At 35.4% G+C, this 26,357-nt stretch overlaps 1 protein-coding gene across 1 annotated transcript in view; it reads right to left on the bottom strand.

Moving 5' to 3' along the window:
* Nucleotides 1–4,569: 4,569 nt before the first annotated feature.
* LOC103094424 (RNA-binding protein FUS-like) overlaps nt 4,570–26,357 on the bottom strand; it is an 81,598-nt gene continuing 59,810 nt past the window's right edge. Inside the window, exon 2 of the mRNA XM_056806279.1 lies at nt 4,570–5,431. Within this exon, the coding sequence (XP_056662257.1) occupies nt 4,721–5,431 (711 nt within the window). The 3' untranslated portion in view covers nt 4,570–4,720. The remainder of the gene's footprint in view (nt 5,432–26,357) is intronic.

The following is a 26,357-nucleotide window of genomic DNA, read 5'->3' as shown; positions in this document are numbered from 1 at the left end:
ATGGTAAAAACTGGGATGTATTTTCCTTAGGCAATGATTAGTTTCCTAACTCCCTTTCCATGTGGCTGGGGAAACTAGCATTTTTCCTCAGGGGGGAAGGGAAGTCTTCCAACAGGAAGTAAATTACAAACATGGCATACTCTTTGAAAAAGCAGTACCTTGCCTATTTCAAACAGCTTCTACCATTCATGAGTGCACTGATCTTTTCACTTATCTTGCCTGAGATACAGGGGAGAAATTCATCTCTCTACAACTCTTTGCACTTGGGCCTGCCCAGTCTCTAAGATTCATTCAGTTTGAGATTCCTCAAACCCTTGCTATGGGAAACACCACAGTTCTGACAAAAGGAATCTGAATGGATAGAGAAAGGAACTTTAAAGAGACTGGAGGTAAAAATTTTAAGCCTCTTCAAACTCCATTGTTTTTTGAAGGTCTCTATATTTTATTGTATTTTGCTGATTGTCTGCTTTAAGATATAATTTGGTTGGCTTTACGTTCATATATTAGTGTATTCAATACTATAATGTTATACTGAATCAGTTTAACCTACTGTCTTTTAACTTTTAGATACATTCTGTTACCTTTTCCCTATAACTATACTGAACAAAATATTATAAAGACCATAACCAGCTTTATCGTCCATTTTGCATTTGTTGTCACATAGATGATGGATGTACTCAACCTGGCTAACAACCTTTGAAGAATTAAATGAGCTAAGAATTTAAATGGTAATTCTAAGGGGTCTTCAGAAATAATTTTAATTAACTGGTGGTTTCTGAATGGATGATTTTTTTATATTTACATTATAAATAGTGTTGTATTAAAGGTAGACAAACAAAGAAATGTTCCTACCAAGGTGTTTCTATGAAGCAGGAATCCAAAGAGAGCTTTTGCATAACTCTTCAGTTTAATTTACTGCCACCAGAACAGTCTAGATTTCTTGGTGATGTTCTAGACCCAAATAACTTTTACTTTGTTTAAAAATATATTTGCCAAGGTTGAAAGAATTGCTACATCTGTAAAAATTGTGACAAATATCCATCAGTTCATAGGATTTTTTTGGTCATGAAGCATATTAGATTAAATATAATAGTAAGTTTATTTGCTATTTTAATTAGCTGGGGTATTTTGAATTTTGGGTACTTTGGCACTTCTTTGAATGTATATTATCTACTATATTAATAAGCCATTATTTCAGATCTTCCCCAGTTGGCAGCAGAAGCTGAAAAAGAGCTGGGCTTCCCACCCTGTTATCAAGATTGAAGACTGTATTGGTTGCAGCCTTTTGCCCTTGGAGCTTAGTTAGCAAGGCTCTCAGATCAGTCTGTAGGGCAGGGTTGTTGGAGTTTGAGCTTCTCTACCCTCTGAAGGCTTCTTATCTGCCCTATTGATAAGATTGAGCAAAGGCAGAGTTGATCTGCAAAGTTGAACGTGCCCTGAGGCCAAAACCTCCCAAGAGTAAGATGAAGTATCTTGGCTGTGACTAGGCTTCCTTCTCTGTGCTTTTCCTCCAGCTGCCTCCCCACTGGCACAGCTGTGCCAGCAAGGTACTCCCTATGGACTAGTGCCCTTGCCAGCCCAGAGATTCCAGCCACTGCTGGAGACTCAGCACTGTATATGAGGGAAGGGTCCTTCTTTCTTTCCCTTAAACCTCAGTGTTCTAGAATTCAGGCTTTGGGGAGGGGGTGTACTTTTTAAGTTGATTCCAGCACAAGGATATCCTAGTTTTGTCCTGTTGTTAGATTTGGTTTTCAGTCCCATTGAAGCATTGTGTTTTTGATTGGTGAAGAAGGGTTCTGTGGAGATCTGAAGTTTTGCTGCTTCTAAGCCACCATCTTGACTCCCCATAATGTTAAATTTTAAAATGTCAGTGCTCATTTATTTCAAAAACCAATAAACTAGTTGTTAAAGAATATAATTTGCAGGTGATTTATTTTAGTGTCTCAGAAATTATCTGTTCTATCAAAAATACATAGCAATGAATCAAGGCATAAATAATATATCTTGTTTTGCTTGATTTTGTGATATTAATTTGAAATTTAAAAGTGAAATTTACTAGTCTTTATTTTAAATGTTTTCTGAATTCCATGTGGAACTGTTTAACTTTCTTTAAAAACATTTTTAACTTTTCAGTTATCTTCTACTCTCCTCTTTCCTCTTCCATGTGAAAGCAAAAAAAATGCAAAACATTTTTGTTTTAGCCATGTTGCAAAAGAAAATGCAGAATCCCCTCCCCCCAAAAGAAAAGAAAAATGAATTTTAAAAATGGTTGCATCATCCTGTAATAATACCATGTCAGTTATTTTACCAGAGATGTTTATCGTTTTCATCATACATTTTTTAAATTGTCTTAAATCATTATATTGATGACAGTAGCTAATTCTTTGATATTTGATCATACACTATTGCTATTGCACACTATTCTCCTGATTCTGCTCACTTAATTCTCCATCAGCTTATGTAAATCTTCCCAGGTTTTATTAGTTTTTAGAATATGTACAAGCTCCGTGCGTTCTTGAGAACTCCTAAGGACAAGTGGTATATGATCTGGCTTATAGATGTCTGTATTTTGGGCTTTGTATGTTCACTATTTACACAGTTCTCAAGTCTGTGTCTACATACACTTAAATAATGATATGAATCCATCATTTAAGTGAAAAAAGCAATCTCTATGAATTCATAAATCAATGGGATGCCTTCATATTTCATTCAGAGCAGTTGATCTAGAAAGCCCTTGAAGACATTCTCAGAAAACCCAAAAGACCCAAAAAAGATTTCTACAAGTTCTTCTAGAGGAGAAAAGTCTGTAACTAATAAATTTTGTGTCCAAAATTGTTAAATATATCCTTTGGAAAACTCTAGACTTCTTAGTTGTTAGTTATTTTTCTACTCTAGTTTTGAAAAAAAAAAAACCTGATAGTACTGTCTTTAAAAATGAGGTATTATAAAAATACTGAAAACTGAAAATACAATATCATAGCTTCCAGAAGTATTTCAAGTGATGGTTTCTGTTATCAGATATTTTCTCCGAGTAAGATCACTTTACACACACAGACCCCCCCACACACACACACAAGCATGCATACACATACCACACACTGTGTGTTATACATATAGTGTTTTGAGGTCCATAAAGAGATTTCACATCCATCTTCTCATTTGATTATTTCAAAATCCCCATGGGGGAGGTAGAGTAGATAGATTTACTTTGTTCATAAGGAAACAGAGTATCAGAGTGTTTAAGTGACTTATTCATGTCATACAACAAGTACCTAATTGAGTCAATGCTCAAATTTCAGTCTCCTGAATCTTTCCGTGATGCCAAAATGACCTGGTATCTTTAAATTATTTTATGCAGAAATTTTAGCTCATCGGTGAGAGTGTGGGAGATAAGGAAGGATTGTTTGTATAGGAATGAATTCTTGTCTTGTGATTTCCTTATTATTTTAAACATTTTTCTCATTGGCATTTTCACTTTGCTTCATACAGAGAATTGATCTTCAGAGAATACTTACAATAAAACGGATGAATGTACAACAAAAGAACAAGGCTGTTCAATGCATTAATCATACAATTACAGTTCAGAGTCAGCCTTGTTATACCATTTCTGTGATTTGAACAACCTTTGGGAAAGATCCATCTTCTATGCCAAAGTGATTTATTTAAGTAAAAATTAAAGGTCCTCAAACCATAAAAAAAGCTAAAGATCAAAGTTGTGTCAAATAGTATTTCATTCACATTGTAACTGCAGTTTGACCTTTATATGGCCTGCACTTTTATCAAGGTAATTTTACCAAATACAAAACCTTTCTTCCAATTAAATTCAAGGTAAAAGAATTTGATTTTGGAATAACTCTTTCCTGATTTTGCTTTTGTCTTAATGCATTGAAAAGGAAAATGACAACAACAACAATGTTTATAGGTGATCCAAAGTTAGTGGTAAAACATGTTGACTGGAGGAAAGCTATAACATTATTTTTAGTGAATTATATTTAAGTGATATAGAAGAATATCATCAAAAACAAGAAGAACTAGAAAAGGAATTCTGCTGGATATATAGAAAGATAGAAATATAATTGATGAATAACTTATCTATTATATTGCCAAATATGCACTGATCTCAAGCCATGATATCCTCTATGCAGATAGGCATGGGCAAGATTCTCACAGACAATGTATTAAGATACTTTGTAAACCTGAAATGGCTAAGAAAAGTAAATAAGCTTATTCTTCCCTCAATTGAGTTCTGATAGAAAAAATCTGCTATAACAACCATGTCCATATAAGACATCCTGTTTCAATCTTTAATCAACAACTCTTGCTAGTATTTTTTTTTAAATTTGCAATAATATTCATTAGGTATAGTTTTCTTGTTTCTTGTTTTCAATTTTATTAGGTTCTCCTTTTTTTTTTAGGATTTCTAAGTGATGGGTTTAAATTGATTACTTTTCTAGTATTTTTGTTGTCTACTCAATTCATTGATGTGCCCCCTTTTTTATTGGTGTATATATTGGTGTATATATATGGGGAAATATATATTTATTGGCATTTATTTTTTTTTTTGATAACTAAAACAATGGCATTTAATGGGAGCTGGGAGTATGGTTACAATTACAAAGTCCGACACAAAACAAGGATAGGAAGGCGGGCAGGAAAGTTACAAAATAAAGGGAACAGTAGGGTCTGGAAGGGAAGGTGGTCCAGAGATGCCCGAGTCAGGCTAATACAGCCTCTCCCGTCTGTCTTGTCTGTGTTCACCCCTCGAGTCCATCTTGCCAGGTCCAAAGCCACCTCTGTCTCTTCCACCCCGGCCCCCTCGGAATTCCCCACCGTCCCCGCCTCTGCCTTGGTCATAGCCACCTCTGCCACCTCTCTGATCATCTCCAAAATTATCCCCCATATGAGAGCCTCCAGGTCCCCCTCCAGGTCCATCAGGCTTAGGTGCCTTACAGTGGTTACACTCATTCCTCCAAGAAAAGTTCATGTTCTCACATGTGGGATTAGGACATTTCCAGTCTCCAGCTCTCTGCTGGCCTCCACCACCACCCCCTCCACTGGGGAATCCGCCACGGCTGCCACCACCACTGCCTCCACCTCCAAAGCCTCCATGGCTCATGGGTCCTCCACGTCCATGAACAACACGGCCATTGCCACCTCCTCTGTTGAAGTCTGCTCTTTGAGTGGCAAAGGAGACTTTAATAGGGTTTCCAGAAAATTCTTTCCCATCAAACCAATCAATGGCTGCCTTGGCAGAAGGGGGATTATCAAACGATACCGTAGCCTCTCCTTTTAGCTTTCCTGTCTCCCTGTCTGTATACAAGTTGATCATAGGCTGCCCTGTCTTCTTATTGGTCTTTATAATGCCAATTTGCTTGAAGTAATCTGAGTAACTGAAGTAAACTGAGTAACAGGACCTGGGGGCACAGGAAGGCTACAAAGGAAGAACTATTTTCTATCCAAACCTGTGGGATGGGGACAATCTCGTTGGCAGGAAGGAGGTCTCAGTGGACAGAACACTGACTGGAGGACTGAGGCTTGTAGCTTTGGCACCTGGAATTCAATTCCCCGCCTCCATCTTTGGGGTGGAGAAGAGGGAAGTTAGGGCTCAGATGTGCATTCACCATGAGGAGGAATGAGGCCTGTGGACACACAGCCAGGCTAGGGCAAGAACCTAGCAGGGGCTCATCAAATCAGGGAGGCTGCCCACAGAGGGAGAGGAGGGGGAAGGAACAGGTGCTGTGGTCAATGTCATCAACAACAACATCAAAGTCTTCAACATCTTCAACAACATCAATATCATCAACATCATCAATGTCATCATCATCATTAAAGTCATCGCCAATGACATCAACAACATCACCAACATCAATATCATCATCACCATCAGAATCAACAGCATAATCAAAGTCATCAACAATATCATTATCAACAACATCATCATCATCATTGGCAGCAAAATCATCAACAACATCATCATCAATGATATCATCATCAATATCAAAATCATCATCATCTTCAACAACATCTTTAACATCCAACTCTCCATCTTTTCCTGGCCCAGGAAATATTTTTGCTGGGTGACCTAGCCTAATAGCATACTATACAGAGTATTGAATGAGAACCAAAAGACCTAAACTCTAGGCTTGAGTGCCAATATATGACCTTTGGGGGTAAAAAGAAAACCTTCTTTTTCCTGGACTCAGTTTCCTCATTTATGCATGAGTGAAGCTTGCCTGAATTATGCATTAAGTAAATCAATTAAATCAAAGAACAAACAAGGTGTAAATAAGAAATATAAGGGAGATTTCAGGAGTCCCTTGGCCTTTTGCGAGCTCTGGGTATAAGAATTTTCTCATACTGCCCATATCTAAATTCCAGTTGTGTTGCATAATTTCTAACCACAAGAACACAAATAAGAGAAACCGAGCCTCTATGCCAAAAAGAAATAGGTTTATTGTAAGAGGGCTAGTCTCACAATAAAGCCAGACTTTTGGTCAAGACTTAAAGACCCCAAGTCTTGTGAGAGGACTTCTTTTATAACCTAATAATATCACAGCATATGAAATAATACAAGACAGTGATAAAAATAGAGAAATGTGGATTAGTTGAAGTAATCAGGAATTACTACTTATTGATAGAAGAAGTTACTTGGTGATGACTTGAAAGTCACTTGATAGACAAGGGGAAAGCAGGGGAGCCTGAACCCTATTTTCTAGGCCTGATGATATCAAAGATGATGTATACCAAGACGAGCAAGGTAAGGAGTGGAATTGAGGGTTCAGTCTTTCAGTATTGAGAGAGAGAAAAAGACTGGAGAACCTTCCTTTTCAAAGTGGGGTTCATAGGGTGCAGCTGATGTTTAGGATTGGCTCAGAGAGAGGAGAGGGAGGTTTTGAAGATTTTTCGCCTTCTGCCTTCCCTCCTTAACTATGGATGCTATCCCAGATTTTCTCTTGTCCCTCTTGTCCCCCCTCCACTACTTGAGACCAAAGGGTCTCCCCTTTATTGGTTTACTCGCACTTGATTCACAGCTTGGGGAAAAAGATAACTATTGTAATGTCAACTTAATCAGGGTAATACAAAGGAATATCTGGCAGTAAAGCATGGGATAATGTAGGATTCCAGGCATATACATCTGGAAAATGTGGTTGATGTATTGATATTATATTATACTTGGTCATAGCAGTTAATGAGACAGTTCAGAGGCCAGAAGAATCTCTGGGCCTGAGCCATAGAGGGCTCAGCTCTGGCCTAGTCAGACAGCATTTCAATGCATGATTTATGAGCAGGCCATGCGGTCCTTGTTCTGGGAGTTTGAAAAGAGCGGGCTGAATTTACCACATCCCTATCTTATATGTCTTTGATATGTCAAGCCAATGTAAATCCACTATGTGCTGTTGCATATGCGTTACATACCTCTTATCTCATTACCTTAATAAAAAGAGAGGAACAGCACGGTCCTGCCTCTCTTCCTTTCTTTTCTCTCCTCTCTCTAACCTGCCTGCTGGCCATATGGATCTCTCCTGCTATGGAGCTCCATTGTACTCTCTAAAGATCTTTCTTTTTTCTTTTCTTCCCTTCTCACCTGACCGCAAGCCAGTGTAATCTGCACTTGGAGTTTTATATCCCAATTCTGTCAGCGGTACTTTATCTTCTACTGGTTGCTAACTTCACACCTGATTCCACATATTCTGGCTATTTTTATCTTTCTTCACTGTGAACCCTACAAAGGAAGATAACAGGAATCTGACTGTGCTGTTCCTCCCAGCATCTGATCTGTGTGTGTCTCTCAGTTTGTTCACCCTCTCTTCGGATTCTGTTCTCCTCCTCAAAATCATATTCCTTTAGATTTCCCTTTTATGCAGTAGTTGCTGGTCGACTACTGTAGATAGAAATATGGGGAAAGGGGGTCCCTGTCTCTATCTAAACCCTTTTCCCTCCCTATTTGAGTTTGGGGGGAATTCAGGCTTTGGCAGCCTAAGCCCCGCGAGAGGAAGTCAGGTTGACTCACGCAGGGTTTGGCTCCTTGGCCATAGTTCAGACCCAGGGCAACAGGAGCTGAGGTAATGTCTGACAGAGATTCAAAATGCCTTTCTCAGGTTTCTCTTCAATAGGTTTTTTTTTTTTAATTTGGAAATGTTGGGGGGAAGGATTTCCAGGCACAAGCAAGAAAAGTGGGTAAACCTAAGGAGAAAGTCCTATTCAACCTTCTCTCTTCAGCTTCTCTAGACTGAGAGAGACCAACTCATTTCCCAGCCAGAATCTTCTCCTCCAGATTCCAATCCCTTGAGGCCCCTCCTCTGTTGAGGTGATCCATTCCACACACTCTTCAGCCTGGCACTTTTTCTTTAGTGCCAGCCTCTTTCACAGGAGGAGGTGCCAGGCCCCCAAGCAGGACAAAAGCCTAATGATGTATACTAGGGTATATACAAAGGTGAAGGGATGTCACCAGGCTTCTAACTGAAGCAAAAACCTCTTTGCTAATTAAGATCCAGTCACAAGTTCATGACCATAATTGCTGAGGGTGCATGATATAGTAAGTTTAAGGCTAAGGTTAAAACTGAGGCCTATGGTAATAATGATTAACTATATTCAAGCAGTTATTTTACTTAAAAACCTATACTAAAATAATTTCAAAAGGCCTACTAAAATCATCACTTGTGCTAAAATTATTTTACTATCCTATAATTATAATTATGATTAACTCAAAACTACTACTAACATTAAAATATAATCCTCATATAAAGGGGTAGGGGATTTTTCACTCACAATTACAAGTCTCGGTCATTGTCTCAGTATGAAAAAGAGTGGTATTTCATAATCGAGCTTATGATAGCACAGGGGAGCCTGGGACCTTGGTCACAATTCCAAGTTGGAAAAGAGTTCTTATGGTTACTCAGAGTTCAGAGTATAGGCCTGGGAGACTATTAAACACCTCTCTTTACATCAAACCACCTTGGAAGGACTGAAAACTTATAGATTCCCAGAACTGGCTCTGAAGACAGCTGCAAAAAGAAATTAAAGCTTGGAAAATTGTTCTTTCACCATGGGTATAGAACTCAACATGAACATCTTGTTGTTGTTGTTGTTGTTATTGTTGTTGTTGTTGTTGTAAACAAAGAAAAAGACTGGGAGAAGAGCAGAATAAAACTAATATAGAAAATTATTTTGATGACAGAGAAAACCAAAACACAAACTCAAAAGACAATAAAGTCTATACTGCTGAATACAAAAACTACAAGAAAAATATGAATTGATTCCTATCTGAAAAAGAATTAGTGGAGGACCTCAAAAAGGATTTTAGAAATCAAATAAGGGGTAGAAGAAAATTTGAGAAAACAAAGAAAAAAGAATCAAGAGATTGTTAAAGAAGCTCAAAAATACTGAAGAAATTTATGTCTTTTTAAAAAACAAAAGAACAGGTCAATTGGTGAAAGAGGAAAAAATACCTATGAGGAGAACTACTTAAAAACCAGAATTGATGGAATGGAAAGATATAAAAAAATGTACTGAAGAAATATAATCATTACAAAGCAAAATTAGCCAATTAGGAAAGGAGGTACAAATAATATTCACTGAGGAAAAGAATTTTTTAAATTGTAGAATTGGCCAAATGGAAAAGAAGGAAGAAAAGTTCACCCAAAAGAAATCATGCCTTAAGAATTAGAATCAGGCAAATTGAATCTAGTGGCTCCATTAGATATCAAGAAACAAAGTAAAAGGAAAGAAAAAATATAGATGAAAATATGAAATATCTCATGAGAGAAACAACTGACATCGAAAACAAATTCAGGAGAGGTAATTAAGAATTATTGGACTATCTGAAAGTCATGATCACAAAAAAAAAACAACAACAACAGACATGATCTTTTAAGAAATTATCAAGGATAACTGCCCTGATGTAGAGGACAATACAGAAATGGAAAGGATTCATCAATCACCTCCTAAAAGAGATCCCCAAAAGGGAATATTATAGCCAAATTCAAGAACTCTCAAACATTGTTGATGGAAAGACCAGAACTGAATGGAAAATTTTATCTTCAAATATAAGACTCAAGAAAAGCATTAAAAGGTAAACAGGAAAGAGAAATCAAAAGATATTTGATGAGGTTATACTGTTTACATTCCTACATGGGAAGATGATTCTCATAATTCCTAATAACTTTTTCATTATTAGGAGAGTTAGAAGTAGTATATATAGAAAGAGGGCAAGGGTGTGAGTTGGATATAATGGTATGATAATTTAAAAAGATAAAATTAAGGCATAAGAAGGAGGAATGCATTGGGAGAAGGAAGAAGGAATTAATAGAATGGGGTCAATAATCTCACATAAAAAGTATGGAAGAGCTTTTACAGTGGAGGGGAAGATGGGTGAAGTGGGGAGGGGAGAACATAAACCTCAATAGGATTGGTTCATTGAGGGAAGAACACATATAAACAATTGGGTAAAGAAATTTACTTTACTTATAAGAAAGGAGGAGGAGAAAGAGGATAAGAGAAGGGAAAGGGACTGATAGAAAAGAGGGCAAAATAGGGTATGTGGTGATCACAACAGGTAAATAGGATAGAGATGAATACATAATAATTATAATAGTGTAAAAGAATTTAAAAATCTCTCTAATAAAGACCTCATTTTTCAAAAACAGAGAAATGAGCCAAATGAGAATATAAGTTATTCCCTGAATGATTAATGGTCCAAGAATATGAACAGTCATTTCTAAATGCAATTATACATCTCTATCATGCAAAAATGCTTTAAATTTTTATTAATTAGAGAAATGGAAATTAAAATAACTTTGAAATACCACCCATTTGATTGAGTCTTATGGCAGAAAAAGAACATGACAAAACTTGGAGGAATTTTGGAAAAGTGAGACACTAATGTACTGTTGGGGAATTGTGAATAGATTTATCCATTCTGTAGAGTGATCCAGATTTAGAGCACAACAATGTCATTTAGTCCAGCAATTCTGTTGCTAGGTTTGTAGCCCATAGAAATAAAAAAAGGGGGAGGACATATATGTACAAAAATACTTAAAGCAGCTCTTTTTGTGAGGGCAAAAAACTGGAAATGGAGGGATTAACCATCAATTGGGAATGGCTTGGGATATGATTGTAATGGAATAGTATCATGTTATGAGACATGACTAGCAGGAAGAGCTCAGAAAAAACCTGGAATGACAAGAACTGAAGCAGAATGAAGTAAATAGAACTAAGACAACGTTGTACATTGTGACAGGAATACTTTATAATGGACAATTTTGAATAACAGCTATTCCCAGCAATAAAATGACCCAAAACAAAACCAAAGGAGTCATGGTAAAAAATGCCATCTGCTTCCAGAGAAATAACTAATGGAGCACTCTGAATCCAGACCAAAGCAAACTTGTTACATCTTGTTGTTGTAATTTACTTCCACAAAAGGATTAATATGGAAAGAAGTTTTACAGGATCACACATGTAAAACCTATATGGGGATGTTTAACATATCAACAGAGGAGAAGGGAAGAAAGGAAAGAATTAGAGGCTTAAAATTCTTTATAAAATGTGGGAAACTTTTTACTTTATTTGGGAAAAAAGAAAAGAAAATAGAGATGATGCTTCTTGGTGTTTTGCATATAATAAGGACCTTTTACATGTTTTATTTTTCACACACTTCTTGATTAGTCTCTAAACTAAAATACAAAAAAGGCATAAATAATATAGAGATATAGGGTGATATGAGAGTTCTAAGGAAAGAGATAAAACTTCTTAGTAGTTCTTCTCAGTTGATAGTTATTTCATTAATTCTCATCGAGCTATCCAAAGCCAATCAAATTTTATAGAGATCATAGGAGTTCTGGAAATGGAGACTCTCTGGCTGCCCTTATCAAAATTATCAAAATATCAAAAATCAGCTGGTCTCCGCCTTGTTTTATTTATTTTTCTCAGAATTTTAAAGATTTTTTAATTCCTTTATCATGATTATTGGACCACCTTCTTATTTGCTTGGGAGCCAAGTTCATATGAATGTCTTATCTCCTCTGTTATGGCATTATGTCCACATTCTCTACTTACTAACACATTTTCTTGGAGACCATGTGAAAGCTGTAGTCAGTCTTGTCTAAAAACCATTTAAATGGTTTTATGATAACACATGTACAACCCATTTCATATAAGCTGCAATTTGGAGAATTGCAAAATGTTAGAAAATGATTATTAAAAATTGAATTAAGATGCAATCTGGAAAAAATACAAGTATTTTCCAGTTTTAACAACAATAAAAACTGTTAAATGTATGAAAGTAAAGTAGGAGCACATGGGGAATTATACAAAGAAGCAATGATTAAAATTAATCTTGGGGACTATAAAGTAAATTATGACTATAATTTATGGGTAAATTATTGGTAAAAGTGAAGGAAAGAGATATCATTTGGTCATTCAATTTACAAACATGTCTCCAAACTGCATGGTGCTTCTTTAGCTCCAGGTTCTCTGTCAAAACAATGGCAAGTCAGGTGCAGCCATCTACATGCTGCAGAGGGCCATATAAGATAAGAGGAAATGCTGGTCAAGGAGAGAAAGTTCCAGCTTATGTTTAGGAAAACACTCTTGCCTAAAAGGCCCTGCTACCTCTAAACTCTAGCACTTATAACGCCAATGACATCATTCCTACTGAGTCTCTCTGATTGGAAGTCAGGGTCATGAGTCCTGACCTCCAGGCATGTTACCCACCACATGCAGACTTTCTCTAGCACCTTCTGGAAGTCAGGATTCCCAGTGACCCTGTGGCCCTCTAATCACATGACATACTGGCTGAAGTTCTGACAAAGTATTTCTGCACTTAAGGAGTTACATTTTTATGTTAAATTCACACAATAGTAAGTAGGAAATGGTCCTTTTCCTTAAATAAGAGTTTTGTTTACAATTAAAGAAATTACAAAGAAAAACCAATTAAACAAATATCCAATGACAGATATTATGGTGGCATGAAAACAAATCTAGTCAAGATGTCAGGAGAACTGGGGCCTAGGCCCAATTATATCACTTCTAAATACACAACACAAGGAAGTTAACATCTCTTGGCTTCATTTGTTTCAACAATAAAATGAAGCTATTGAATTAGATTGTCTTCAAAGTCTTTGCTAACTCTAAAATTCTAGAATTCTAGTAGCTATAATATAGCAAATAACACAGTTACATATAAAACAAATGGGAATTTGGTAAGAGCTTAAAAGATTATGTAGATCAGTGATGGCAAACCTTTTAGAGATGGAGTGCTGTGCCCCACCCATACCCCATCCCTCAGACCAAGTTTCCCCCTCCCCTCTGAGTGCTGGGTGTGCCCTTCCCCCTTCCCCCACACAGGGGAGGGAGGAAGTACTCCCATTGGGCTGCCAGACAGAGGGGTGGGTGAAGTGAGGAATGTCCTCAGCAAGTACAGAGAAGGGGAAGAGAATGGCCTGAGCTCTCTGCTCTCCTCTAGCTCTTCCTCCTGTGAGCCCTGTGTGCTCACAGGTGGGTGGGTGGGCAGAGGAGCAGGGGATGTAAAAAAAAAGTCCTCAGGCACAGTGGAGAGGAAAAGGGGAGCAGCTCTGCCTGAGTCCCTCTGCCTTTCTAGTAACAAACTGGGGATGATTGAGGGCAGGTGGCTGCATGCCCACAGAGAGAGCTCTGCATGCCATCTCCGGCACCTGTGCCATAGAAGCACCATCACTAATATAGATAAATGAATATAAGATCTTAATAGTATTATAAGAGGGAGAAATTGTTACCAATCAGAGATACAAGGCCAAACATATTTCATATAAAAGGAACAATTCCAAGAAAGGAATCAAAGTAAAACCACAACATCAAATTAGATTGGGGAGCACTGAGTAGTCATGTTTACCTGGAGCAGAGAGCACAAGAAAAGGAAGAATATGAATCATTCAAGATACATAGAGTACAATCAGATTGTAGAAGGCCTGAAATGTCAGGCTAAGGCATGTGGTATTTATTTGGTAGGCAGTGGGAATCCATTATAAGTTATAGAGAAATGAAGAGATATAAATATATTTGTGTCCCTGGAAAACCAAACAATTAATTGAAAATGGAAGAAACCAAAGACTTTTTAGCAGGCTATTGTAATAGGAAGGTACTTCTCAAGGTTTTATAACTGCAATTGTTATCTTTTCTCACTATGAGAAATACAAGTGTATTGATATTATTTGTTGTGGCATAGATATATGCTTATACACAGTTATGTATAGCTACATAAATAAGTGAGGGTAGTCTTTCCTTGTTAACATCCTTATATATTGGGATGCCATTCCTCTTCTGCCAGGGAATCTATAGTTATTAATATCTAGAGTCCTAAGGCAAAAACAAAGACAAAAACAAAAACATAAGAATAAGAATATCCCAGGAGTAGCTTCTGGCTCTTGCCAAATAATTTAAGAAGTAGAAATCCCTAGAAATATTTATTCCCATATCAGTTGACTAGAATCCTACAAATGCTATTTGTTCTTGCCTTTACTTTCATCACTAAAATCAGTCAAAAAGGTTATCCCCTTCTTTTCTCAAAAACTTCACAGGTAAGCATTCATCTTGCCCAGGGGCCCTATAGCATCTGGAAACATAGATAAGATTCACTATATCCTTCTTGTTAACTTTTTGTGTTTAGTTATTTAAGTCATGCTCAATAGGTTGTGACCCCATTTGGGTTTTCTTGGTAAAGATGTTAGTGTGGTTTGCCATTTTTTTTTCTACAGTTCATTTTAAAGACAAGAAACTAAGACAAACAGGGGTAAGTGACTTGCCCAGGATCACACAGCTATCAAGTATCTGAAATCACATTTGAATTCAAGAAGGTGAGTCTTCCTTACTTCAGACCTAGTACTCTTCCAAAAATCAACTAGCTGTCCTACAGCTTTCCTAACTTGGAAAATATTCTCCATTACTTTCATTCTTCTAAACTAGTAATTATGTTAAAAAATTCTGAAGAAGCAGAAGTGGAAGTTATAGATAATACCCTTCTTCCCCACCAGCAACCTGTGAAAATGAGCAAACATCTCCATTCCAATTCAGAGATACAACTATTCTATATACAAAAAGAGTTAGGAAAGCTACTTTGGAGTTTTATTTCCCGATTCCTACCCATCATCATCCCACATATTCCTTATTGCTCTAATCTGGCAATATTCTGTAGACCTTTAACAAGTCATTCCTATCTCTAGCAGGTGTAAAGAAAATATTTTACTATATCTCTTTGGATGAATGTAAGGGTTAAAAATTAAAGATTGGACTACATATATAAAAATGTGATTGCCAGAAATTATTACTCAAGTCAGAATGCCTTTATAGCAATTTATTTATAAAAGAGCAGGAAAGTGTAAAAGTGAGGAAATGAGAGGAAGTAGATATTTACTCCAGCCTAGTCCGAACCAGTGAGGGCTTCAGAGGCCCCAGCAAACGGGACCCAGAGGTAAATTAAACAAGGGTTTTAACCATGAGTCCTCCTCTAAGACACAGGGCCTCTCCAGAGGCTAGTCTCTCCAGAAAAGCCAGGTAAAGGAATCAGCATTTTTCATTCACCCACATAGTAGTTCTAAGGAAAAATTGAAGAGAAGTCCAAGGTTGCGAGCCAGAACTCCTTCAAGGTCAAGTTCCAAGGAGAAAGAGCTCATTACAGGAAGTTCTTGCCACTTTTTAAACCCTTATCTTATGTATTAGAATCAGTATTGTGTATTGGTCCCAAGGCAGAAGTGTGGTTAGGGCTAGGCAATGGTGGTTAAGTGACTTGGCCAGGGTCACACAGCTAGGAAGTGTCTGAGGCCAGATTTAAACCTAGGACCTCCTGTCTCTACACCTGGTTCTCAATCCACTGAGCTACCCACCTGCCTCCTGCCATTTTTAAGGACTTTATAAAGACTTTAATTACTTCTTGTGCCTTCCTTCCACTTTACATAGACCCATTGCAGCTATAGCTTTTCTTAGGACTTCACCAGGGGAGGAGTCAGTGGGTTTCTGATTCTTCATCCACTATTTCACACATGGGTCACAGACCTCCCCATACTTAAGGATAAGTAGTCTGTTTATCCTGCTGGTGATTTAATCTAAAAATGGGCAGGGGAGAATTAATCCGTCTTCACATACATTAAGTCTTTTTGTGGGTGCCTTTTTTTGCTTTTCCTTCTTCCTATTCTTTACACAATCTATCATTTGGAGACAGAATTAGTGCCTAGTGAAGGAATTTAAATGAGGAGGAAACAATCATGTCTCTTCATTCTTCCCCTCCTTGAAAGCATACTACTTTTATTGGTTTATCACAGTTAATGTTCCTAATTTATCTTTGACTATCTATTCCACATTGTAAGTGGAAAAGTGGAAATCCAATAAGATGTCATTCACCAGTGACTAAGGATAAGAAGATCTGATGCCAAATCAGTGACTATGGTCCCAGATCCTAGATGGAGGACATGCAGCATAATTTAAAGATGAAAGAAGAGACCATCAATGGCAATAATATCGGGACTCTTTTGGTTTCTTTATCTTGTTATACTGACATCCTGACTACAGAGATGTCAATTCAATCACTTTGTTATTATTGTGGAAATCCCTAGTGAACTAAAGCTGCCAGAAACATGGCAACAACCACCAGAATGAATGTTTCCTATACATAAAAAAAGAGTTCCTGGGGACATGTAGGTACATTGGTGCTGTTACCTGCAAATTCAAAGATGAATAGGGATGCCCTGTCTACAATGCTGCAGTAACCAAATTGAGCCACTATAGGAGTGATGCACTGTTCTCAGAGAAGCCTGGTAAAAATTGATGTTATATGTGGAAAAGAGCTAATTCAATCATCTATACTCAGGTACTGCTGTTCTGATTAATAATCACAGAAATAACACACTTCTAAAACACCTTAAGTTTATAGTATTCTTCACAATAAACTGGTAAAGTGGGAAGTGTTAGTATTTTATTTCCATTTTATAGCAGAGGAAATTGAGAGCCAGTGAAAATGGATTTTAGGTAATAGCTATTATACTGTACTTTAGGTGGCAGAGTGGATAGGGCATTGGGCTGGGAATCAGAAAGACCTTGGTTCAGATTTGAGCTCTGATATTTCCTAACTTCATGGCCTGTTTGCCTTAGTTTCCTCATATATAAAAAAGAGCTGGAGAAGGAAATTGTAACCACTATTTTTGGAAAAAAACCCAAAAATTAACAACCTAAATATGGTCACAGAGAATCAGTCCTAAATTAAAGATGACTGAACAATAGCAATAATATGTACTGGAGCTAGAATTCAAAATTTTCTTCACTGAATCTAAGTACACTGTACTTCCCACTATGCTACTTTGTTTTGGCCTTCTATCAGTCCTTAAATGAATAATATTAAATCATACAGTACAGAGGCAAATGAATTGAGGTAAAATAAAATCAACTCAATTTTAAAATGTTATTTTAGATCTACTAACATAGAGACACTTTGCTAAGCATAGTGGGGATATAAAAGCAAAATAAGCCTCCTTCCTTCATGAGATGCAGCAGGATATAGAGAATAAAGAGCTTAACTCAGAACTCAGAGAGAGATTGGTTTGAATCTTGTCCCTGACAAATCTTTTTTTTACAAGACACATTTTCTCTCTCCCTTCTTCCCTCCCCTCTCCCATATCCGACAAGCAATTCTACTGCAAATGCTATAACTTGATACCTATTTCCATATTATTCATTTTTGTAATAGAGTAATCTTTTGAAACCAAAACCCCAAATCATGTACCCATATAAACAAGTGATGCCATATGTTTTTCTTCTACATTTCTGCTCCCACAGTTCTTTCTCTCAATGTTGATAGCATCCCTTCTCCTAAGTCTCTCAGGAATGTCCTAGAACATTTCATTGTTACTAGTAGCAAAGTCCATTACATTCAAACCTACTTTGCTATCCACTTCTATTTTATGGGGGACTTCATTCCATTCACCTTCAGAGGTATGATTACTACCTGTGTGTTGCCCTTCATCTTATTTTCCTCTTTTGATCCTGTTCTATTCCCTTTCACTCTCTTTCTCCTTATCAGTGTTTTACTTTTTATCAACCCCCCTCAATTCCCCTTAAACTAATTACCTCACTCTTTCCTTGTATTATCCCCCTTTTGCTTCTCTGTAGGACAAGATAGAATTCTATACCCCAATGAATATATTGTTTTTTCCTCTCTGAGACAGTTTTAATGAGGGTAAAGTTTAAGCATTGCTCATTCACCAACCTTATCCTCCCCTCTCCATAATGATTTTTCATGCCTTTTTGGGTTATATAATTTACCCCATTCTATCTCTCCCTTCTTTTTTTCTCAGTGCAACCCTATTTTTCACCCCTTGATTTTTTACATATCATATTATATACATACATATCATATAATACATGCATATCATTTCATATAATTGAATTTACATACACATCATCATACAACATCATTTACATCATATCATCATAATCAGCTTACTTCCCTACCCTGTTTCTAAGAATATTCCTTCTATCTGTTCTACAACTGAGAGTAATTTTGAGAATTACAGAGATCCTCTTTTCATATAGAAATGCAAACATTTAAAACTTAATGAGTCCCTTAAATTTTCTCTTTCTTATTTATCTTACTGTGCTTCTCTTTGGTCTCATGTTTGGACTTCAATTTTTTTTTCCCTTTAGGTTTGGTTCATTCTTCAGGAATGCTTGGAAATCTTCTACTTTATTGAATTTCCATTTCCCCCCCATGAAAGAATATACTAAGTTTTGCTGGATATATGCCTCTGGTTTGTAAACAAAGATTTTTTGCCTTCCTGAATAACTTATACCATGCTTTCTGATCCTTTAATGCAGAATCTGCTAGGTCCTCTGTGATCCTGATTATAGCTCCATGGTATTTGAATTCTTTCTTTCTGTCTGTTTGCAGTATTTTCTCCTTGGCTTGGGGGTTATTGAATTTAACTATTATATTTCTAGAAGTTGTCATTTGAGGATTTCTTTCTGAAGATGATCTATGGATTTTTTCAATTTCAACTTTATTTTCTTGCTCGAGGATATTTGGGCAGTTTTCCCAAACTTTATTTATTTATTTTTTGATCATGGCTTTCAGGTAGTCCAAAATTCATAAATAATGTATACTGGATCTATTTTCCAGGTCAGTTGTTTTTAATAAGATATTTCATGTTTTCTTCTGTTTTTTAATTCTTTTGGTATTGTTTTGCTGTTTCTTGATTTCTCATGAAATCATTACTTTCTAGTTGCTCAATTCTAATTTTTAAGGCCAGATTTTCCTCTGTCAGTTTTTGTTTCTCCTTTGTCATTTCTTCTTTGCATTGCTTTGATTTCTCTTCCCACTTTCCCTCTGTCTCTATTGTTTTTATTTGTTTTTGTTTATTTTTTATTGTTTTAGGTTTTTTTTTTTCAAGCCTGTATCCACTCCATACTTTTCTTTTGGACTTTGTGTGTGTTTGTTTTGCTTTTACTGTCACCTTCTTTGTATGTACCTTGCTTTTTGTCTCCATAAAAATTCTTTAGAGTTAGAGAATTTTTTTTGTTTGCTCATTTATCCTACCTTTATATTGGTAGGCTCTGTTTTCTGGTAAGTTAGGGTACCCTCTTATACTTCAGGTCTTCCTTGATGCTACTCTTAGCTTTTCTTTCTGGGTTTTTGCCAGTTTTGATGGCCTAAAGGTTGAGAGCTCTGAGAGTCACAATCCTTGAGATGATGATAGGTTAAAGACTTGCCTCAGGATTGGACATAAGCTTTTGTTCTTACTCTAAACTTTATCAGGTCAGAAATTGCTCAAATTGTAGCCTCAGGCTGAGGTGTAAGATTGTTTGTTTCTTGCTGTGTACTTGATCTAATCAGGCACACAGTTGATTGCCCTGTTGTGGAGATCTGCCCTAAGCTTTCTGCAAAATAATCCAGACTCACCTCTCGTCCACCAACTACCCCAAATTTGCATCTGTACCCTCACTTCAAACCCAGCCTGGGACTCCTGGCTTCTCTCTGGGTCCACATAGATCAGCCCACTTCAGTACAGACAGCCCTGGGTTGGGATTCTGAACTTTTCCAGAGGTTTAGAATTTCAAGGGATGTGGGTTGATTGGGCCTCTATTTGCCAGGTAGGGTATGGGATATCGATATTGTCTCTTTGTTGATTCTTTCTCTACCGTATTTGTTTTGTGGCATTATTTTAATATCATTTGGATAGGATTCCCATGGAGACTCTGAGTTTTTCTGCTTTACTCCTTCATCTTGGCTCTGTCCCTGGAACTTTCCTGACAAATCTTGATTATGTAAACCTGAGAAGTCACTTAACTCCTCAATGTTTTGGAAACCATTAGACTATTAATTCTGGAAAATGTATAGACTTACATTAGTAGAAAGAGATTCCTCATTCAGGTAGTTCTCTATACCAATGAAACCACAAGATCTAAATGCTATTCTTCTGTCAAGGATTTTACAGATTTAATAGAGTAAATTTAATTAGATATCCTCAAAAGTCCCATAATATTCATATCATAAATAAATTTGTTAATGGATAGAAATGGTAAATACATACATAAATCAAATGCTCTGATAGATTTGAGATTTTGAAATCATTTAGGGAAAGTAGGGATCCAGTTACCTAGCTGGAAAGGCTTTCCATATAAGCTCAATGACACTCTGTGTACTTCTTATATAACAATCAGCTTATTTTAATGAGGATGGTATCATTAGAAAATGGTTGAGTACCCTGAAAAGCTATATTATTTTTGTAATAAGTTTTACATAGTGCTATCTACAAAGGTTTTGAAGGTTTTATGATCTATATCAAAAAGAAAAGATTTACAAGGAAAGCTTATCTCTCTCCACCATCTACCTGCTGAACACTTCATCTTGAATATATTTTAGATATCTCAGATTCAAAATGTTTAAAGGAAAATCCTTTGTCTTTTCCCTTTTAAACCTACTGATCCTTCTAATTTATTTGTTTCTCTTAAGGCCAGCAATACTCCTCCAGTTACCAAATTAGATAAGCTCAATCTTCATCAATAAACATCTCCATACATAGAATGTTCTCCTTTTTCAATTTTGTCTTTTAAGGCTCAGTTCACTTGCCACATTAGTTTTCAGTGGTTCTCCTCTCATGGCAAATTTATTTCATATGCTCTTCTTGTTTACTATTCTAGGAATTCATTGTATTAAGCACACCCTCCCCAATCTCCATTCCTACTAAATTGTAGGTTCCTTAAGGGTATATCACTAGGTCTTGGCACAGTGCCTGGAACACAGTCTGTGCTAAATTGGTTGTTCAAGCAAACTGAACTGAAAAGATTTAACCACTTTGGATTTATCTGAAATACTCAATGGATTTGTGATCTCATCCATTTAGATGTTCCCTCCAACAGTGTGTAACATCAATAATGAATCCCTACACATCTCTTTTTAACTTTTTTCCCCCCTGTCTTCCTTTTACCTTTCCTCCAACAGTTCACCTTGAGAATCCTTTATAGATTACTCCTGCCATCATTAGAAGTCACAAAATCATGATAATAACATCACAAGATCATTTTTACTCATGCATGAAGACAATTTCAAATGTAAAAATCATTCTAATGCAACTTAATGATTACTGTCCTGAACTGTGTCAACCAATATATTTTTTGATATATCCCTTGAAATATCTACTTTTTGAGAACTTAAATACTTAGAGAGAACTATCAAAATATTAAACACAATCATTTTGTTTTCTCAAGCCCATTTCTTAAATAATTCAACAATACCATGTAATTTGATGACTTATAAAAAAGTTCCTAAAGTTTATACTAAGTTTGGATAGCAGTCCTATGAGAATACTGTCATCTTTTATCTGGAAAAACTCAAGTATAAAGCAATGAAATGAAGGAAATGATGATGATCACTAGCATATACATCACTCTAAGGATTGAAAAATGCTTTACAATTATCACAATGACTATCTTAAACAATTGTTAATGTGATCTCTATTTTATAAATGAGGAAAATGAAGCAGAAAGAGATTAAGTGACTTCTCCAGGCTCACATGACTAGTAGGGATGAGGTCTTTGGGCTCTCTGAATCAAGGTCCATTGCCCTATCCACTGGCTCATGGCACTGCCCAGCTGACTGATTCTTCCCATTTCTAAGCTAAACTCAGAAGTATAAAGGAATTCCCACTTGTCTAATGTTGCATAGTTTTTGTTTTACTCTGTTGTTACTTGGACTTGTGATGTCTCTAGCACTAACATTTAGTAAGAAAATTCCTTTTTACCAAAGCTGTCACCATCATTTTTTGCAAAAGAGTGTCTTAGAGATCTCTCTAGGGCTTTGAGATGTTTAGTGACTTATATTGGGTATAAGTGTATAGTTGAATGAGTGTTGATATTATTCCCACTTTGGACTAATTCTTATAAGTAAGGTTCAAGCATTGTTCTAATAGTGATAAACCTCTTAAGAAGTTAGATATCTTAAATACTTTCAGTACCTTATGTATCTCAAGTATGGTAGATATCTTAAATATCTTAATTATCACCTTTACATGCATAAATGTAATTAATTTAACCTTATTGAAACCATAAGTTTTTGTTTTTGTTTTTACCTTTTTATACTTCTCTTAAGTATTGAATTTGCTCATTGAATTTTCTTTTCATTTTTTCTTTCTTTCTTTCTTTCTTTTTTTTTGGTCAGAAATGCCTGGAAGTTCTTTATTATTTTAAATGTCTTTTTTTCTCCCCTAGGAGGATTATTCTCTATTTCACTGAGTTGTTTATTCTTGGTTGTAATTCTAGATCCTTTGCCTTTCAGAATATCATATTCCTTGCACTTTGGTATTTTAATGAAATTCCCCAGTCCTGTGTAATACTGATTTTGGTTCTATGATATATGAATTCTTTTCTTCTGTTTGCCATATTTTATCTTGATCTGAAAGTTGTTGAATTTAGCTCTAATAGGCATGGGATATTGTGAGGGTTCATTTTAGAAAATAATCAGTGGATTCTTTAGATGTCTATTTTCTAGTTATTTGAAGATATTTGAAGATATCAGGGCAATTTACCCTGCTTGTTCTATTGTCTCCAAGTTCTTTTGTGATCATGGCTTTTAGGTATTCTGATAATTCATTTTTTCTTTTTTTAATGATATGTAGCATATTATCTGACATTTTGAGATTTAGATTTTCTATATCCCTTTCTTCCCCCTGCTTCTGGAGGTAATAAGTAGTCTGATATATCTCATATGTGCTGTTATTCAATACATATTTCTATATGCCTCATTCCATGAGAGAACATATGTATCACACATGCAATTAAAAAAGAGAAAATCATGAAGGAAATAAAGTGGAGGATAGCATACTTTCATCTACAAACAAATTCTAACAGTTTATTCTTTGGCTAGATATAGAATTTTTCATCATGAATCCTTTGGGCATATCTTGGAACCTTGCTTTGCTGATGGTAGTTTGATACTTCACCAGTTGATTGTTTTACAATATTTATCTTGTCATTTGCAATGTTTTCCTGGCTCTGCTCCCTTCACTTTACATCAGTTCATAGAAGTTTTTTCAGGTTTTATTGAACTTATCTTGTTCATCATTTCTTATGGCATAATAGTCATTATAATCCCATTTTTCTTACCTCTAATAATTTTGGGATACAGACTCAGTTGTGCTATTACTGGGTCAAAGTGTATGCATAGTTTTAGGCCCTTTTGATTCATATTGCTTTTCAGAATGGTTGTATCAATTCACAGTTCCACTAATAGTGTCTTACTGCCCCAATTTTCCCATATTCCCCTCACCATTTACCATTTTCCTTTTTTGTCATGTTAGCCAATCTGATAGGTTTGATGTGGTATTTCAAAGTTATTTTAGATAGCATTTTTCTAATCCATAATGATTTGGAGCATTTTTTGATATGGCTATAGATGGTTCTAATCTCTTTCTTTGAGAGTTGTCTATTCATATGTTTGAAAATTTTTCAAATGGAGAAGGCTTTTTATTCTTACAAATTCAAGTCATTTTTCCATATGTTTGAGAAATGAAGTCTTTCCAAGAGAAACTTGATTCCAAATGTGTTCTTTCCCTTCTAATCTTGATTGCATTGGTCTTGTTTATACAAAAAAATATTAATTTGGTGTAATTAAAATTATCCATTTGATTTTTCATCATGTTCTCTGTGTCTCATTTGGTGATAAACTCCCTCAAGTCTGATAAACTTTTCCACGTTCCACTACTTTGTTTATGGTGTTACTCTGTATTTCTAAACCAAATATCCATTTTGATTTTTTTCCTGGTTTATAGAGTGAGATCTTGGTCTATACCTAGTTTTTGCTATACTCATTTCCATTTTCCATGCAGCTTTTGTCAAATAGTGAGTTATTTCCCCCAAAGCTTAGATCTTTGTGTTTATTGAACACTAAGTTGCTATGGGCATTAGCTACTGTGCTAATTACCTAAATTATTCCATTGATTCACTACTCTATTTCTTAGCCAGCATCAAATTCTCTTAATGATTACTGTTTTATAGTATAGTTTGAAATTTTGTATGACTAAGTCTCTTACTTTCAGTTTTTTTTAATTGATTCCCTTAATAATACTGGTCTTCTGTTTTTCCAGGGGGGTATTAGTTTTTCCTCTATTTCTGTGAATATTTGGCATAGTTTGATTGATATGACATCAAGTAGGCAAATTAATTAGGAATGTCATTTCTTTTATATTTATTTTGCTTATGCTTGAACAATTGATTTTCCCCTATTATGTCTGATTTTATTTGTGCAAACATCATTTTATAACTGCTTTCATATAACTGTTGGCTTTGCTTTGGTAGGTATATTCCCAGATATTTTATATTGTTTAGAGTTATTTGAATGGGATTTCATTTTTCTGTCTCATTGTTGATTTTATTGGTGGTAAAGAGAAATACTGATGACTTATCTGGGTTTATTTTGTATCTTGTGACTGCCAAAGTTTTTAATTATTTCTATTAGGTTTTTTTTTTTTTTGGTTGATTCCCTAGAATTCTCTATGCATAAAATCATAGCATTTGCAAAGAGAGATGACTTTATTTCCTCATTACCTATTCCAGTTCCTTCCAATTTTTTCTTGCTCTTGTTGCTCTAGCTAGCATTTCTAGTACAATATTAAAAAAAAGAAAAGAAAAATTAAGTTAAAAATATGCTACAATCTTCATTCATACTTCATCTGTTCTCTTTCATCATAACTCCTTCTGAAAGTTGTTTTGGATCATTGTATACATCTTAACAGCTAAGTCACTTAGAGTTGATCATTCTGCAATATTATTATGACTGTACATAATGTTCTAGCTCTGTTAACTTCATTTTGCTTTAGTTCATATCAATCTTCCCACATTTTTCTGAAAGTATACATAGTTCATCATTTCATTTTTTTCAGCCTGGTAAAATACAATGGAACTTTTTTGTCCCAATGCCAAAACCCCTCAGAAATGTAAAATTACCTCCATATTATGATGCATGTTAAAGTAAGCCTTTTGATAAATATGCATGCTTTCTATGTCATTGTCCCACTAGATATTATGTTTGGATTATGTGTGTGCTCATTTATTCAATTTCTTTTTGTTTAAATATTGTATTTTGTCTTTTGTTAAGCTGAATAGTTAATATTTTTGGTTGTAAAATTTATTAGTATAGAGTTGTGCAAAATAATTTCCCACAATTGCTTTTAATTTCTTCATCATTAATTGAGATTTCCATTTTTTTCATTTTGATACTGGTAATTTTGTATTATTTTTAAAAATATAGTTAACCAAAGATTCCTTGTATTTATTTTTATTTCATATAATCAACTCCTTCACTTCTTCACTTCCTTATTAGGTCAACAGTTTTCTTACTTTCAATTTTATCAATTTTTCCTTTGATTTTCAAGATTTACAAATTTATGTTTAGGAGGGGGGTTAATTAGTGCTTTTTCTAGTGTTTGTTTTTCAGTTAGTTGTATACTCTATTCATTGACTTACTCTTTCTCTACTTTATTAATGTAATCATTTAGAGGTATAAATTTCCCCCTTAGTACAACTTTAGCTGCATCCCATAATTTTTGGTATGTTGTCTCCTTATTGTCACTTTTCATTAATGAAAATGCTGATTGTTCCCATGATTTATTTTTAGATCCATTAGTTTTAAGATGAGATTTTTATTTTCCACATAATTTAATTAATTAATTTAATCTTTCTGCTGCACTTTATCGAATGTAACTTTTATTCCATTATGATTTGAAAATCATGTATTTAATGTTTCTACTTTTCTATATTTGGGTGTGAGATTTTTATGCCCTATTATATTGTCAGTTTTTATGAAGTGTTTTTTCAGTAATTTTTTCCAAAGGTATTCAATTTTT

Source organism: Monodelphis domestica, chromosome 7 (assembly GCF_027887165.1).
Source record: "Monodelphis domestica isolate mMonDom1 chromosome 7, mMonDom1.pri, whole genome shotgun sequence".
NCBI classification, from domain to species: Eukaryota; Metazoa; Chordata; class Mammalia; order Didelphimorphia; family Didelphidae; genus Monodelphis; species Monodelphis domestica.
The sequence above is the reverse complement of the archived record's forward strand: the minus strand, read 5'-3'. Positions and strand labels throughout refer to the sequence as shown.